We start from the raw sequence: 15,004 nt of genomic DNA, 5'->3' as shown, positions 1-15,004 counted from the left end.
TGAATAGGAATTTCTGAAGTCACTCAACCCAAATTACCCGCCGTTTTGGTTCCAATATGACGAGAAAGAGTATGGGCCTTTGAAGAGGTTTAATTGATTTCACTAGCAGCCACGGAATATGGGCCTTCACATAATGTCATCCTCCGTGGCCCGTGTACCATTTTCTTCGAAGAAAAAGCAGAAAGGCGATTAAAAAAAACCATGTGAGTGTGCCATTCAGCAGCATAGTCCACGCTTCAGGGCCCAAGGACATTACAGTCTAACCCGGGCCTTGTTTAGTTGCGTAAAGATTTGGGTGTAAAATACTGTAGCACTTTCGTTTGTATTTGATAATTATTGTCCCGTCATGGGTTAACTAGGCTCAAAAGATTCGTCTCGCAAATTACAATCTAACTGTGTAATTAGTTATTTTATTTAGCTACATTTAATACTTCATGCATGCGTTGAAATATTCGATGTGATGGGGAATCTTGTAAAGTTTTGGAATTTTGAAGGGAACTAAACAGGGCCCGATCCACAAAAGTAGCAGGAGATAACAGATAAGGCAACACTACTATACTGAATCTTTCACTAAAACACATTAGTACACTGAATCTATGCCAAAGTCTAATATCATGAACAGTTGCCTTTCAAGCCTTCAGATACCACAACTAACTTTAAACAGTTTTTCAAGACAAAATTTGCTTGATGTCATAACTTAGTTTGTCTAACCTAGCCGCTTGCCTCATTTGTTATAGATTGATCTCTTTTCTTCTAACTTTGTCTAAGATTAGGTAGCCAATTTTTCTTGCCAGAAAAATGTGACCTTAGACAGTGTGTGGCAAACCTTGTGATCAGCCAAACCTGCCAACTTGTGGGAGATACCAAGCAAATTAATTGATTATTCATTCCCGTTTCATATGCTTTTTAGAGGATCTTGAATGCAGATTTACATTATGTAATGATACATGGAACGTTTCGAATTGTGGATTCCTTTATTCGGTGCACATATGGGCAATACTAGGCATTTATTAGTATGCTGGTTTAGTGGTTTTTTTCTTCTTATTTTGAGAACAGGTACAGGCCGGCTGGCTGCCTGGCTCTAAATGCCGCCTGATCCTCTTTCGACTGTCGTCCCTACTCCCGGAATGCAATTTGTTTCCACCATGAGCTAGCACATCTCGTTTGAATCCATCCGAGTAATCCATTAGCTAGTTAGCCGAGACCCAACAAAAGAAAGGCCTAATCTTTTTAAAAGACTAGTACAATAGAGAAAGGGTGGCTCTTCCTTTTCCTTTTAAGGGGACTTCCTCCTCCCAAGCTAAGTAAGGTGGGATTATTCAGAAGCTTATACGGTCGCCGCTCGATTACAACTGGGCCACTTGGCCCCTTGTTGCGTCTTTGCCAGCGGTTAATAGTGAAAGATGTCCTCATCAACTTTTTAAAACAGCAAGTTCTAAGAACCAAACAAACTTCCAAATTGATGTATTACTATCCCCACAAGAATACTCTAACTAACTCACCTAACTCAAGCTAACAACTACGAACTATACCATGCACATGATACCTTTGAAGTTTGAACCCATATCCAAACCCGTAGCGTGCTGCCCCTTTGGCCCTGCTTGCTGCCTCTCTTGCCCATGAAGTCAACACTACAGCACCACTCTCCGTCCCTCGCTCATTCCGGCATGGCCACGGTGAACCATCCTATCCACGCTCCTCCGCTTCAAGATTTTGGCCACGGCCAGGGGATAGCGAACGGTACCTGTTTGTGGCAGAGGAGAACAAAGGAGATAGGTCGCGCCTACTTTGTGGTGGGACTTGTAAGCTGTACTAGCATATATGCCCGTACATTGGTACGAGTAAAACCATATATATAAATATATTAATTAGCAAAATAATTTTAAGTGTGATATGTAGAGATATGGGATAAAATTTAAATCACATGATGATTTTCTTTTTTGAGATGGATGAAGTAAATTCCAAACTAACCTAACCAAAAACAACTATATGAATTACTCTTATAGGGTAATTTTTTTTTAAAAAAGGAACCAAATTAAACAAACCAATAATTGAAGGATTTGTATGAACCGGATGCCCAGCCCTACCTGTTGGGCCGGCTGGGGCAGCATTATCGTGATCACTGTAGCAGAAAAATATGTATCGACCTCCTGGTCGTTAGCTAGGCTGGCCTTCCTAACTGTTTGCTCTACCAATGCTTTCGAGCTCACATGGCGGCTGTCGTCCCAAGCAAATCTGCTGCTTACTCGCCCAAGTACGAATCGGCAATTTCTTTCCACCCACCTTCTTCCATTCATTCTGGTACTAGCTACTCCATTAAATCCATCCGATGGTCGCACTCCTATTAATTCCCTTTGCATACATTGTGTTATCGATCGAATGCTTTGTTACTGCACGCAGTAGGATTACTAGGGCGGCACCATTAGAATATCATCATGCATATGTCTGCATACTTATTTATCATTTTAAATATGTTCGTATACTAATTTTAAGATAATATTTGTGAATTCTTTTTTTAAAAGCATCCCTATTTTTAAAGGATTTTTTCTATACACATAGAAATAAAGATTGAGAGCCTTCTTTTGACCGACCAAGATAGCAGATCGCAAGTCAGCGTCAACGGCCCAAATGGCCACGTTTCTTCTCTGTCATGCATTCATTTGAAGCCATTTAAACGCTGCTATTTATGCGTCGCCGCCCTGATCGGCTTGCTGTTAGCCGTCGCTAGCTCGGTGGCGGAGATGATGGCTAGCTCTTCCATCCTGCACGTCGTGGTGTCAAAAATTCAGCACGACGACGACCTCATCGGCGCGGCGCGGGTCGGCCGCGGCTTGATGCATGTCTCGATCGGATTGCAATGGCCTGACAGAGATCCATACTCCGGTGGAGTGATCACCCGCCCTGCCGGCCGGCGGTGAGAGCAATGTGCTCCAGCATTTTCAGTGTCGTCCTGTCCTGATGCTTCTGCCCAGGCTATATACTATTTCTTCGATTCCCTTCTTTTTTCAGATGGCTTTTATTTGGGGTTTTGGTTCTTGCTTTCAGATGATCGATGACGTGTTCTAGGCACGCATACGCAACCGTTTCATTCCGTTCCTGCACTGTGCACATTCTGCGGGACGAGGATAACACAGCCTGCACGCCAATGCACAGATGGAGCTAAAGACGCTAGCTCTTGCCATCTAGCACTCACCTTGGCAAGGGCGAATGCACGAGAGCGAGCGATGCATCTAATGAAGTAGGCTGATCGGTATCGAGTAGGTGGCGAGCGCCGAACGCAATTTAATCGACCAGCCCCATCGGAGGGACACCCCGGTTTAGTGCTGATGGAGGCCCGTCGTCTTTCGACGGCCATGAAAGCAGTCTGCGAGTGGGAATGGCACCCAGCATCCACGGTGGTGGTGCTCGGGTTAACGTGCACACGCCATCGTCGGCTTCATTTGCTCCAGCAGCATGTGTGGGTATCTGCAGGCGGCACCAGCTTGTACTCCACTACTGTACAAGTTACCTGAATTTTATGCATTTTGATTTCCCAAGCAAGTCATCAAACTGCAGATGCATGCAGCCTGAATTCGTAACCTGAACGCAGTGTTACTGAATAATGTCTGAATCGGAACACGTATGTACTGACAGCTTCAGACGCATGCGTACTTACAGAACTGGTCAGCAAGTTTTACTTTTAAGTTTCAACAGAGTTCAACACCGAATCATTCGACCGTGGATCCTGGGACCGATGATTACTAGTAGTGTGATCGAGCTGGATATGGATGGTAGTGGGCATTCAATGGCAGGCAGCCAACTACTCTGCAAGCCGGGGCAGGGCGTTCCTGTCACCGCACGGTCCGTGGCTCCGTGCAACAGCGGCGCGGCGGCTGAACGGCAGGTGCCGACCCCGGGGCCTGTATATATAAACCCCTGCAGGTGCAGCGTCCCAGGGCACGCTCCATCTCTCGAGCACAGAGCACTGCACCCTCTCATCCGCCGGTGCTTGCTCCTCCTCCCCACTTCAGCTAGTAGCCTCTTCTTGAGAGAATCATCAGGAAGAGGCCGGGATATCGAGGGATCGAGCAAGATGATGAGCGGCAAGGCTCTCCTTGTCGCCGTGCTCTTGGTGGGCGTCGCCTCCCGGTGCTCCGGCAGCAGGGGCCTGCAGGGGGGTCACATCGCTGAGCAGAAGTGTACGTGTTGATGCAATGTGTCTCGTAATTAGTAAATCTGACTAGCTTAATTGGCAGTGTAACAAACTTGTGCATGCATATGTCTGTACATACTCTGCTGATGATCGTGTGTCATGCTGCTGTGTCTACTACTTGTCCAAACAGACGGTGGCGGTGGGTACGGTGGCGGCGGCAGCGGATACGGTGGTGGCGGTGGGTACGGCGGAGGTGGTGGCGGTGGGTACGGAGGCGGCGGTGGTGGTGGCGGCGGCGGCGGCTACACGCCCGGCTACTCCGGCACGGGAACCTGCGAGTAAGAAGCAGCTAATAATTATAAGAACTATGCATTCATCAAGCACAAATTAAAAAAAAGTATAACTAAAACCTGCGTCGACCATGCACTGCGATCGTGATGGCAGCTACTGGAAGAGCCACCCGGACGCGATCATCTCGTGCATCGGGTCGCTGGGCAGCATCCTGGGGTCCTTTGGCGACGTGTGCAGCGCCTTCTTCGGGAGCAAGCTGCAGACGCTGCAGGACGCGCTGTGCAACACCCGCACCGACTGCTACGGCGACCTCCTCCGCGAGGGCGCCGCCGCCTACCTCAACTCCGTCGCCTCCCAGAAGTACGCCTACACCACGCAGCAGGTCAAGGACTGCATCGCCGTCGCGCTCACCTCCGAGGCCACCGCCGCCGCGCAGGCCGCCATGTTCAAGAAGGCCAACTACGCCTGCCACTACTAATCGATCGATGACGAAGGAGCGAGTTGCTTCCTCCATCTATCATTTCGTCAGTGTAGCGTGCTTGTTAAATAAGATGTGTGTACGTGACTGTGTTTGTGTGTGTGTCCGATCCCCAGCTAGCGTCGCCTTCGTTTCTGCGTCGTCGTCTTCCCGTGACTAGCTCCCATGAATCCATGAGGACGCATGACGCCATGCCGTCTCGTTGTCTGCTTCTTCAGTAGTGATGATGCCTGCTTCCTTGTCGTTGTTGCTGATGTAATGAGAAATAAGATGAGTTGGTTGGTGGTGAAAACGGTGATTGTTCTTACGAAATGCATGCGTGCTGGGCAACAATATTTCCCTCTCACACAAAACCAGCCAGCCAGCAGTACTTTTCTCTCATAAAAAATCAGCACCAGCCACCAGCATCAGCCAGCCGAACACAGCCTGGTACTCTTGTTTTTGTCTGTAAATACTGGTGGTTGAGATGTAATCGTCTACATGGCTTCAACCCTATTTCTAGATTTATACATTTTATTATGTATCTAGACATACATTATATCTATGTGCATAATCTTTTCAAAAAAAAATCTACGTGCATAGTAAGTACTATAAATTAAAAAAAGTATCGATATGTTGGAACGGAGGGAGTATGCGCTGATGCGATGGAGGGAGTACCACCAAGCAGCTGTCGAGGAAAAGTGGGAGATACAGTGTGTAAGGGTCAACAATTACTTAGTATCATGTTAGAAGAAAATAATTATGTGGGCAGCTTCTATGACCTAATTTTTTTAGGAAAAAGTCCAATTTATACTCTCAAATTGTTGCAAAAGTCCGATTATCGATCTACAACTACAAAACCTGATAACAAATCCATCCACAAGTGTCAAAACCGAAAATTTTTGACCCTTTATGTGGTTTCAAAGGTTTTTTTTAAAAAAATCTAATTAGATCTAAAAAATCAAAACTATTTTTAAAATAAAAAATATAAAACTAGTACCAAAATTTTCTTTAAAATGTAACCTATCTATTATTGCTCTATTAGAATCTTACTTATTCAAAAATAATAGATATAACTACAAGCAACCACATATTATGAATATAAAAAAATTATATTTGAATAACTGATAAGTATTGTGCCAGTAGATAGATTAATTTTTTAGAAAATTGTTGATACCCACTTTGTATTATTTTTAATTTAAAATGAATTATTTATGAATTTTTTGGTTTAAATTTGAATATTTTTAATACTCACAAAATAGAAAAACACCTTCAAAATCGCCTTAGGGGCCAAATTTGTCTGGTTTAAACAGTTGGATTACTTGTGCTATCCGATTTCGAAGTTGAAAGTTGAAAATTGGACTTTTGTTATAGTTAAGAGTGTAAATGTTCCATTTTTTAATATTCAAACACAATAAAATGATCATTTTTGCTTTTGTCGTGAAGTGTTTGTTACTGCACATACGAACACAATTGCCCCTTTGGACATGAACGCTGTTGGTCAAAGTGGTACATTGTGTGATTGTGTCGTGTGGAGGCTCATGGATTCATGCTTTTCCTTATTTGGTTCGGCCTAAGATTGTTAGTCCAAGCGGCCACGGCAGCCGGCACCCCATAGGTCCGGAGTTCGAATCCCGATTGTGACGAATTATTTTTGCATGTGGGTAATAAAAACCCTCTCGCTATGTTCACCACGAGGCATGGCTCTTTCGGGCATGGGCCAAGATTCGAGGATTTTTTTCGCAACTGGGAGAAGTCGTTTTGTTTTCTCTTAATGAAAAACAGTAAGGTCCGCCTCCCAGGCCGTGTTTTTTTGGTTTGGTTCGAACAAAATCTTTTTTCAGAGTGTTCGACAAAATCTAGTACCAGGTGCGGTTGTTGTTTTGTTGGGCCATTGCTCGATGCGTTTCGTCGCTTCAGCTTGTGGGCTTCTCTGCTGTTGAGTGGCCTTGGGCTTTTGGCCTTCATTGACTGGGACTGCGTGGTGGTTGGGCTGTGTTGACTGCGTCTGGTAGAAGCTAGCTCGGTCGGAGTTTTGGGCTCGTCTGGTAGAACGAACTTACAAGCCCAGTTACCTTGAAAAAAAAAGTAAAGAAAAGGAATTTCGCAAAAGAAAAGAAAATAAAAGAAAATCATATGTAATAGAATGGCTGTACCACTAAGGCGTGGTATGATAGGTGCCGATATGAACCGACACAAAAATGTCCGATCTTTACGATAGTAGATTCAAGAACAATGCTAACTTTGTTGCGAATAGCGAATAAATAGTATTATACCTGCCAAGGTTGGATGCGACCAAGCGACGGGGAGAGAGGCACCGAAACCTTGAGGACTTTGACTCGATCTCCAAACGATCGCAGAACCACAAACCGGGACTAATCCACATAAAATGGTACAGCCGAACTGGAAACCGTAGAGCACGAAGTAGCGGAACCCAGAGAGATCTCTTTACAAGTCCAAAAAAACAAGAAAGAACAAGGGTGTGCAAGGCACTCAGCAGCTCGGCTGCAAGACAATTTCATTCAGCTTATCAAATGATCAAAAGTCTTCTAATCTCTAAGATACATAGGATATTTATACAAGGAACAACCCTCCTTATTGGGTGTGAATGGACCTTAGAGTTTCTGGAGTTATGGTAAATGAAAAGTCACCACGAACTGAATTCCCGAGGAACCTTGCGTGGCTGTTGGTCTTCTGTGCAGTCTCCACTCATTTAGTCATAACTCTTTATTGGGAAGTCAATATTTAGGTAATATAACATCCTTAGAAGTCATAAAAGCACAATCGGTTAGGAATAAATTCACCTGCTCTTGTAGTTTCTTAGCACGACGTCTTGTATGTGGCTCTTGATTTGTATCTTTGATGTTGGATGGTGAATTCTTGACATTTGAAGTATTATACACGGTTGGAATGTCCTCATCATCCTCCCCCTCTTGAAAAGGAGTCATCCTCGACTCATCCAATCCATAGAATGGAGAAAATCGGCGACATTGAAACTTGTGCTCACATCATAAGTATTTGGAAGATCAATTTCATATGCATTGTCATTAATTTTGCGAAGCACTTTGAATGGACCATCAGCTCCTGGCTTCAACTTGCTCTTGCGTTGTTCAGAAAAGCAATCCTTCCGTAAATGCACCCAAACCAAGTCACCTAGTCCAAATAGCATCTCTTTGCGATCCTTGTTGGCGCGCTTCTCATACATTTTGATCATCTTTTCAATGTTTGCTCTAGCTCGATCATGAATGTTCTTGACAAATTCAGCCCTCTTGCTTGCATCAAAATTCAAACGTTCCTGCATAGGCAAAGGCAAAAGATCGATAGGAGCAGTAGGTTTGAAACCATATACAATCTCAAATGGACAAAAATTAGTAGTTGAGTGTACCGCCCTGTTGTATGCAAATTCTACATGAGGCAAGCTTTCTTCCCATAGTTTCAAATTCTTCTTAAGAACAGCTCGCAGCATTGTTGACAACGTGAAGTTGACAACTTCGGTTTGCTCATCAGTTTGTGGATGACATGTTGTGGAGAACAGCAGCCTTGTCCCAAATTTACTCCACAAGGTCTTCCAAAAATAACTCAAGAATTTGGTGTCATGATCCGACACAATGGTACGTGGTATTCCATGTAGACGCACAATTTCCCTGAAAAATAATTATGCAATGTGTGAAGCATCATCGCTCTTATGACAAGGAATAAAGTGTGCCATTTTGCTAAAATGATCAACTACAACAAAGATTGAATCCCTCCCCCTCTTGGTTCGAGGTAAACCAAGAACAGAGTCCATAGAAATGTTTTCCCAAGGGACACTAGGGATGGGTAAAGAGGTGTATAAACTATGAGGGTTCAAGCGTGATTTAGTTTTATGGCATGTTACGCAGCGAAGAACATATCTCTTCACATCTTGCCACATCTTTGACCAAAAGAAATGATCAGCCAGCACTTGCTCCGTTTTCTTGGCACCAAAGTGACCCATAAGTCCTCCGGCATGAGCTTCCTGCAAAAGCATTAGGCGAACAGAGCAATCTGGAATGCAGAGTTTGTTAGCTCTAAACAAAAATCCATCATACAAATAAAATTTTTCCCAACCCTTGCCATCACAACATTTAGCAAATGGTTCAGCAAAGAATGAATCAGTAGTATACAAATCTTTGATGTTCTCCAAACCAAGAATTTTAGCATCAAGTTGGGACAGCAAAGCATGACATTTAGATAAAACAACCGCAACAATATTTTTCTTCCCTTTTTTTACTTGACAATATAAAGAAAAGATTCAATGAATTCACTCCATTTAGCATGTCTTTTGTTCAGTTTTAGTTGACCCTTTAAATGTTTCAAAGATTCATGATTTGAATGTATCACAAATTCTTTAGGTAAAAGATAGTGTTGCGAAGTTTCCAAACTCCTCACAAGAGCATAAAGTTCTTTGTCATAAACTGAATAATTCAGAGTTGGACCACTTAGCTTTTCACTAAAGTATGTAACAGGTCTTCTTTCTTGCATGAGCACACCTCGTATCCCTACACCACTTGCATCACATTCAATTTCAAAAGTCTTACCGAAATCTGGAAGTGCAAGGAGTGGAGCTGATGTCAACTTTTTCTTCAACTCTTCAAATGCGTTCTCTTGTGTTTCACCCCAGTGAAATGGTATATCTTTCTTTGTCAACTGATTTATTGGGGCAGCAATGGAACTGAAATCTTTCACAAACCGACGGTAGAAGTCGGCAAGTCTAAGGAAGCTTCGCACTTGGCTCACATTTTGTGGAGGCTTCCACTCACGAACAGCCTTAATCTTTTTCTCATCCACCTCCACGCCATGAGCTGAAACAACAAAACCAAAAAAAGACTACCTTATCGGTGCAAATGGTGCACTTTTCAAGGTTAGCATACAAGCATTCCTTCCGCAAAATAGTAAGCACACATTTTATATGTTCAACATGTTCATCAAGAGACTTGCTGTAAATTAAGATATCATCAAAGTAAACAACAAATCTGCCAATGAAATGCCTAAGCACATGGTTCATCAATTTCATGAATGTGCAAGGTACATTGGTCAATCCAAAAGGCATTACCAACCATTCATACAGCCCAAACTTTGTTTTGAAAGCTGTTTTCCACTCATCACCTTCTCTCATTCTGATTTGATGATAGCCACTTCTCAATTCAATTTTTGTAAAGATGATAGCACCACTAAGCTCATTAAGCATGTCATCAAGTCTAGGTATGGGATGTCTATATCTTATTGTGATGTTATTTATGGCTCGACAATCAACACACATTCTCCATGAGCCATCTTTCTTTAGAACTAAAAGAACAGGAACAGCACAAGGGAAGTGACTTTCCTTCACATAACCCTTGTTAATGAACTCTTGTACTTGTTGCTGAATTTCTTTTGTTTCCTCCGGTTTGGTGCGGTATGGTGCACGGTTAGGAAGTGGAGCACCAGGAACAAGGTCGATTTGGTGTTCAATCTCTCTCTTTGGTGGCAGCCCTGGTGGTACTTTCTCGGGAAACACATCTTCATATTCATGTAACACATCAAAAACAGCACTAGGCAAAGTAGAGGGTAAGTTGTTAGTGACAAAAAAATTGTCCTTATACAGGAGTACATAGAACATGACATTGGGTTCACTCAATTATTTTAAATCCCCTTTTCTAACTATCATCACTAAACCCTCTTTTTCCTTTGGCTCGGATATTTACAGCTGTGGAGTTTTATTTGGCTTTGGAAACACTCCCTCACTATTTATGTGGGTCAATCGCAAATGGTTCTCATTCTCTCGCTATTTTTTTTCATATCATCCTTCAAAATTTTCTCGGGGGACAAAGGAAGCAAAGTGATTAAGTCTCCCTTGTAAATGAAAACAACCTTGTTGGCACAACCACAAATCTGAACGTCTCGATCATACAACCATGGTCTTCCCAAAAGCAATTGGCATGCTTGCATGGGCACCACATCACACTCAACATGATCATTGTATCTTCCAATAGAGAAAGGAACGGTCACAATGTTGCTCACACGCAGCGTACCACACTTATTTAACCATTGGATCTTATATGGAGAAGGATGACGCCGCTGTTTCAATCTCATTCTCTCAACCAATTCTTGACTTGCAATATTATTGCAGCTGCCATTATCAACAATGATGTTGCACAACTTATCTTTGATCATGTCTCGGGTGTGAAAAAGATTGTTCCGCTGATTATTCTCCTCTTTCACAGCAGTAACACTAAACAATCGACGAGAAACAAAACAGTTATTGTCTTCTTCATCGGGTTGAATTTCCCCACCTTCATCATGCTTAATGTCTTCATCATATCTTGGAGCATCTTTCTCCGGTTTACTTTTAGATTCCCATTCACCTTGCTCATTTATAATCATGGTTCTTCGACTAGGACACTGAGCAGCAACATACCCACGACCTTAACACTTGTGACAAACAATGATTCGATTATGTGAAGATGATGCAGCAGCTGATGCAACAGAGGGGGCTGCTGTACTTGTAGAAGAACATCATTGTTCTTGCTGAATTACAGGTGAAGAAGTAGTAGAACCCGTTGTCTTTGCAGCACCAAAAGATGGAGAAGGCCTAGCAGCAACTCCTTGTGATTTCCCCCCAACAACAGAGGTACCGGCCTACTGTCGACGCCATGGAGCTGAAATGGATCGATTCCCATAAGGCCTTCCACGTCCCTCTTGCTGAATTTTCCTCTCGGTGCGCATAGTTTGATCAACAAGTGCTTGCAAATTATGATATGAAAACATCTCAACAAAACCAAAAATTTCTTCATTGAGACCATTCAAAAATCTTGCCATTTTTTATTCTTCATCTTCTCTAATTCCTGATCTCACCAAGAGTAACTCCATCTCCTTGAAATAATCATCAATAGATTTTGATCTTTGTCTCAATGTTTGTAACTTATTACGAAGGTCACGCTGATAGCTTGATGGAATAAATCATCTTCTCATTACCCTTTTCATTTCAGCCCATGTATTGATATGATCACGTCCCAACACAAGCTGATTTTCTTGTATTTGATTCCACCATGTGAGAATATAACCTGAAAACTCAACAGAAGCAAGGTTGACACGCCTTTGATCAGAGAGATTATGCACTCTATAAATTTGATCACATTGCTCCTCCCACTCAAGATATGAATCAGCATCTTCTCTTTCTGAAAATTTTGGAACACTCAACTTGACTTGAGCAATGTTGTTCGAATCATCCCTATTGTGACGATCACGATGATTTTCCCCATCATGACCAGCACCACGACGATGTTCATATGGCTGTCCAAAATGACCATGGTGAGCAAAAGGATTTTCATTATCATCAAAGCCTTCTTCTTTATCATCAAAATGCACATGATGATCACGTCTACATCCTCCTCCATGCTGATTATAAAAATCAGCACGCCGTCCACCACCACCACGACCATTGCCAAAATGATCATGAAATCCATTACCAAATCTAGAATTTTCATCACCAAATTCTTCTTCTTGTGGACCTCACCACCCGCTGCGGGAAGACGTTCATTGAACATCCTCTCCATCGCTTCCAAGAGTGAGTTCCCTAGTTGGCGTAACTCAGCTCGCGCAACTGGGGGTTCTTCATCTCCATGGTTTCCACCAATAACACTTGAATCAGATCCTGCCATGTTAGATTGGTAGCAAGAAAAGTGAAATAGAGGGGAAAAAATTGTGAAAGCACACAATTTCACCACTTGCTTACCCAAGTTCTTAGTCGTTCTCAAGGACTGTGAGTGTGCTAAAGTGGCAGTACCGCAGTTGTGATTAAGCGATCGAAAGGATGAGAGGTCCGGTTTCAGGTTTTTATGGAGCTATAGGTGGCTGTTCAGGGAGGCTTATGGTACTGAAAATTCAAGCGTGTAAGCCACTTAAAGATGGTAAACATTGCTGTTACTAGCACCACAAACTTTTAGATTCTAAAATTAGAACTTGCAGCAACACAATCCACAATATAACCCCTTTCAACTTCTTTTTTTTATTTTTTTCAACTCTTTCTTTCTAATCTCTCCTTTTTTTCTTTTTTTTCAGCAGACACAAGATAGCATATGAGGGGGGTGGGTGGGAAAAAAATTAACAAGAGTACGGCGGAAGAACAACAATGGTGACTAGGAAGCAACAAGATGAGTGCAAACAACACAAGATCATCAGTACCAACAAAAGGCTATAGGATTTTTTTGTATGACTTTTTAGTGGACTATAGGATATGGCAAAACAAATATGTGAGACGGATGAAAACAGTAACAGATGGTAAACAAAGGATAGATAAGTGGGTGATAACAAAAACCTACCGTGACAACAATAGCTCTGATTTCCACATGATAGATGCCGATATGAACCGACATAAAGATGGCCCGATTTTCACGACATTAGGTTCAAGAACAAGGTAACTTTGCTATGAATAGCGGGTAAATAGTTTTATTCCAGCCAAGGTTGGATGCGACCAAGCGACGGGGAGAGAGGCACTGAAACCTTGAGGACTTCGACTCGATCTCCAAACGATCGTAGAACCACAAACCGGGACTAATCCACACAAAACGGTACATCTGTACTAGAAATCGTAGAGCACGAAGTAGCGGAACCCAGAGGGATCTCTTCACAAGTCCAAGAAGAACAAGGAAGAACAAGGGTGTGCATGGCACTCAGCAGCTCGGCTGCAAGACAATTTCATTTAGTTTATCAAATGATCAAAAGTCTTCTAATCTCTGAGATACATAGGATATTTATACAAGGAACAATCCTCATTGCTGGGTGCGAATGGACCTTAGAGTTTCTGAAGTTATGGTAAATTAAAAGTCACCACGAACTGAATTCCCGAGGAGCCTCGCGTGGCTGTTGGTCTTCTATGCAGTCTCCACTCATTCAGTCATAACTCTTTATTGGGAAGTCAAAATGACATGAGGTTTATTGCGTTGGAAAGTAGACTTATTTATCTTTTCAACCATGTATAGCTTGCACCATGAAACTCTGTAGATTGGTACAGTTTTGTATGAGAAGTTGGAGGTCCGGTAGACTATTGGCCTTCTGACCAGTCTTGAGTCATTTCACTATAACTTTTTATTGGGGAGTTTAAACGATGTGAGGTTTCCTGAGTTAGAAAGTAAACTTAATAAGCTTTCCAATGAGTACTCATGGGCCCTCATATCTTCTGGGAATCAAAAGTTATAGCTATTTCTTTTGGTGGTCCGAACTGGTAGTCCGAACTTGTGGTCCGATCTGATCTTGTGCTCTTTTGAGTCCGATCTGGTGCTTTTTCTTCATGTGTACATCTAAGCACAACCAATGTAGAACATTTAGGTAGTATAACATCCTTAGAAATCATAAAAGCACAATCGGTTAGGAATGAATTCACCTGCTCTTGTAGTTTCTTGGCACGACGTCTTGTAAGTGGCCCTTGATTTGTATCTTTGATGTTGGATGGTGAATTCTTGACATTTGAAGTATCATGCACGGTTGGAATGTCCTTATCATGGTAGATATCAGCCAGCTCAGCTCGGCTCGGCTCGTTACCTTCACGAGCTAGAAATTGGACTCCGCCGGCTGGTTTGCCACATCGTCGTTTAGCTCATAAGCCATGTCAAAAACATGACAACAGTCATGCCCTCATGGGGTTGGGCTCGAGGTCGTATGTGGCGGAGGCGCGGAGCGGAGCTTGGAGGTGGGGGCGGTGCGCGCAGCGGCACCAAGTTGTGAGGTGCAGGCTGGCCGGCGAGGAGAGCTGCAAACGAGGGAGGAAAGGGTGGGACCCAAGGTGGTTAACAGTACGTCCCGTGCGGCGTTGGTGGGGTGGACAATCGGCGGTGGTGGGAGGGCGTCGGGTCAAGGCTGGATGCCATTCGGCTGTGTGCTGCTGGCGGGGCGGCGAGTGACCATGCGGCATCGACGTTTCGACGAGCGGCAGGGGTCCGGCACAGCGGGCTGCCAAACTGTCCCTACGACGGCCGGGGGGAATTAGGGAAGAGGGCAGACCAGGGGAGTTAGAGTTGAATCATATTTTATATGGCGGGTGATATAATTGAGTGTTTAAATAGGCCTAATCTTATTTGGGCTAGAATATTGGGTTGTAGCTTCTGGCTCGTTTTAGCTCACGAGCT

At 43.3% G+C, this 15,004-nt stretch overlaps 1 protein-coding gene across 1 annotated transcript; it reads left to right on the top strand.

Annotated features, from left to right (window-relative positions):
* Positions 1–3,919: 3,919 nt before the first annotated feature.
* Positions 3,920–5,213, top strand: LOC120704816 (protodermal factor 1-like). The gene is made up of 3 exons (XM_039989345.1): positions 3,920–4,178; positions 4,323–4,470; positions 4,577–5,213. The coding sequence occupies exons 1-3, from the start codon at positions 4,073–4,075 to the stop codon at positions 4,899–4,901; spliced, it is 579 nt and encodes a 192-aa protein (XP_039845279.1). The 5' UTR covers positions 3,920–4,072; the 3' UTR covers positions 4,902–5,213.
* The last annotated feature ends 9,791 nt before the right edge of the window (positions 5,214–15,004 follow it).

This window comes from Panicum virgatum, chromosome 4K, assembly GCF_016808335.1.
Source record: "Panicum virgatum strain AP13 chromosome 4K, P.virgatum_v5, whole genome shotgun sequence".
NCBI lineage: Eukaryota > Viridiplantae > Streptophyta > Magnoliopsida > Poales > Poaceae > Panicum > Panicum virgatum.
This window is presented reverse-complemented; position numbering and strand designations above follow the sequence as displayed.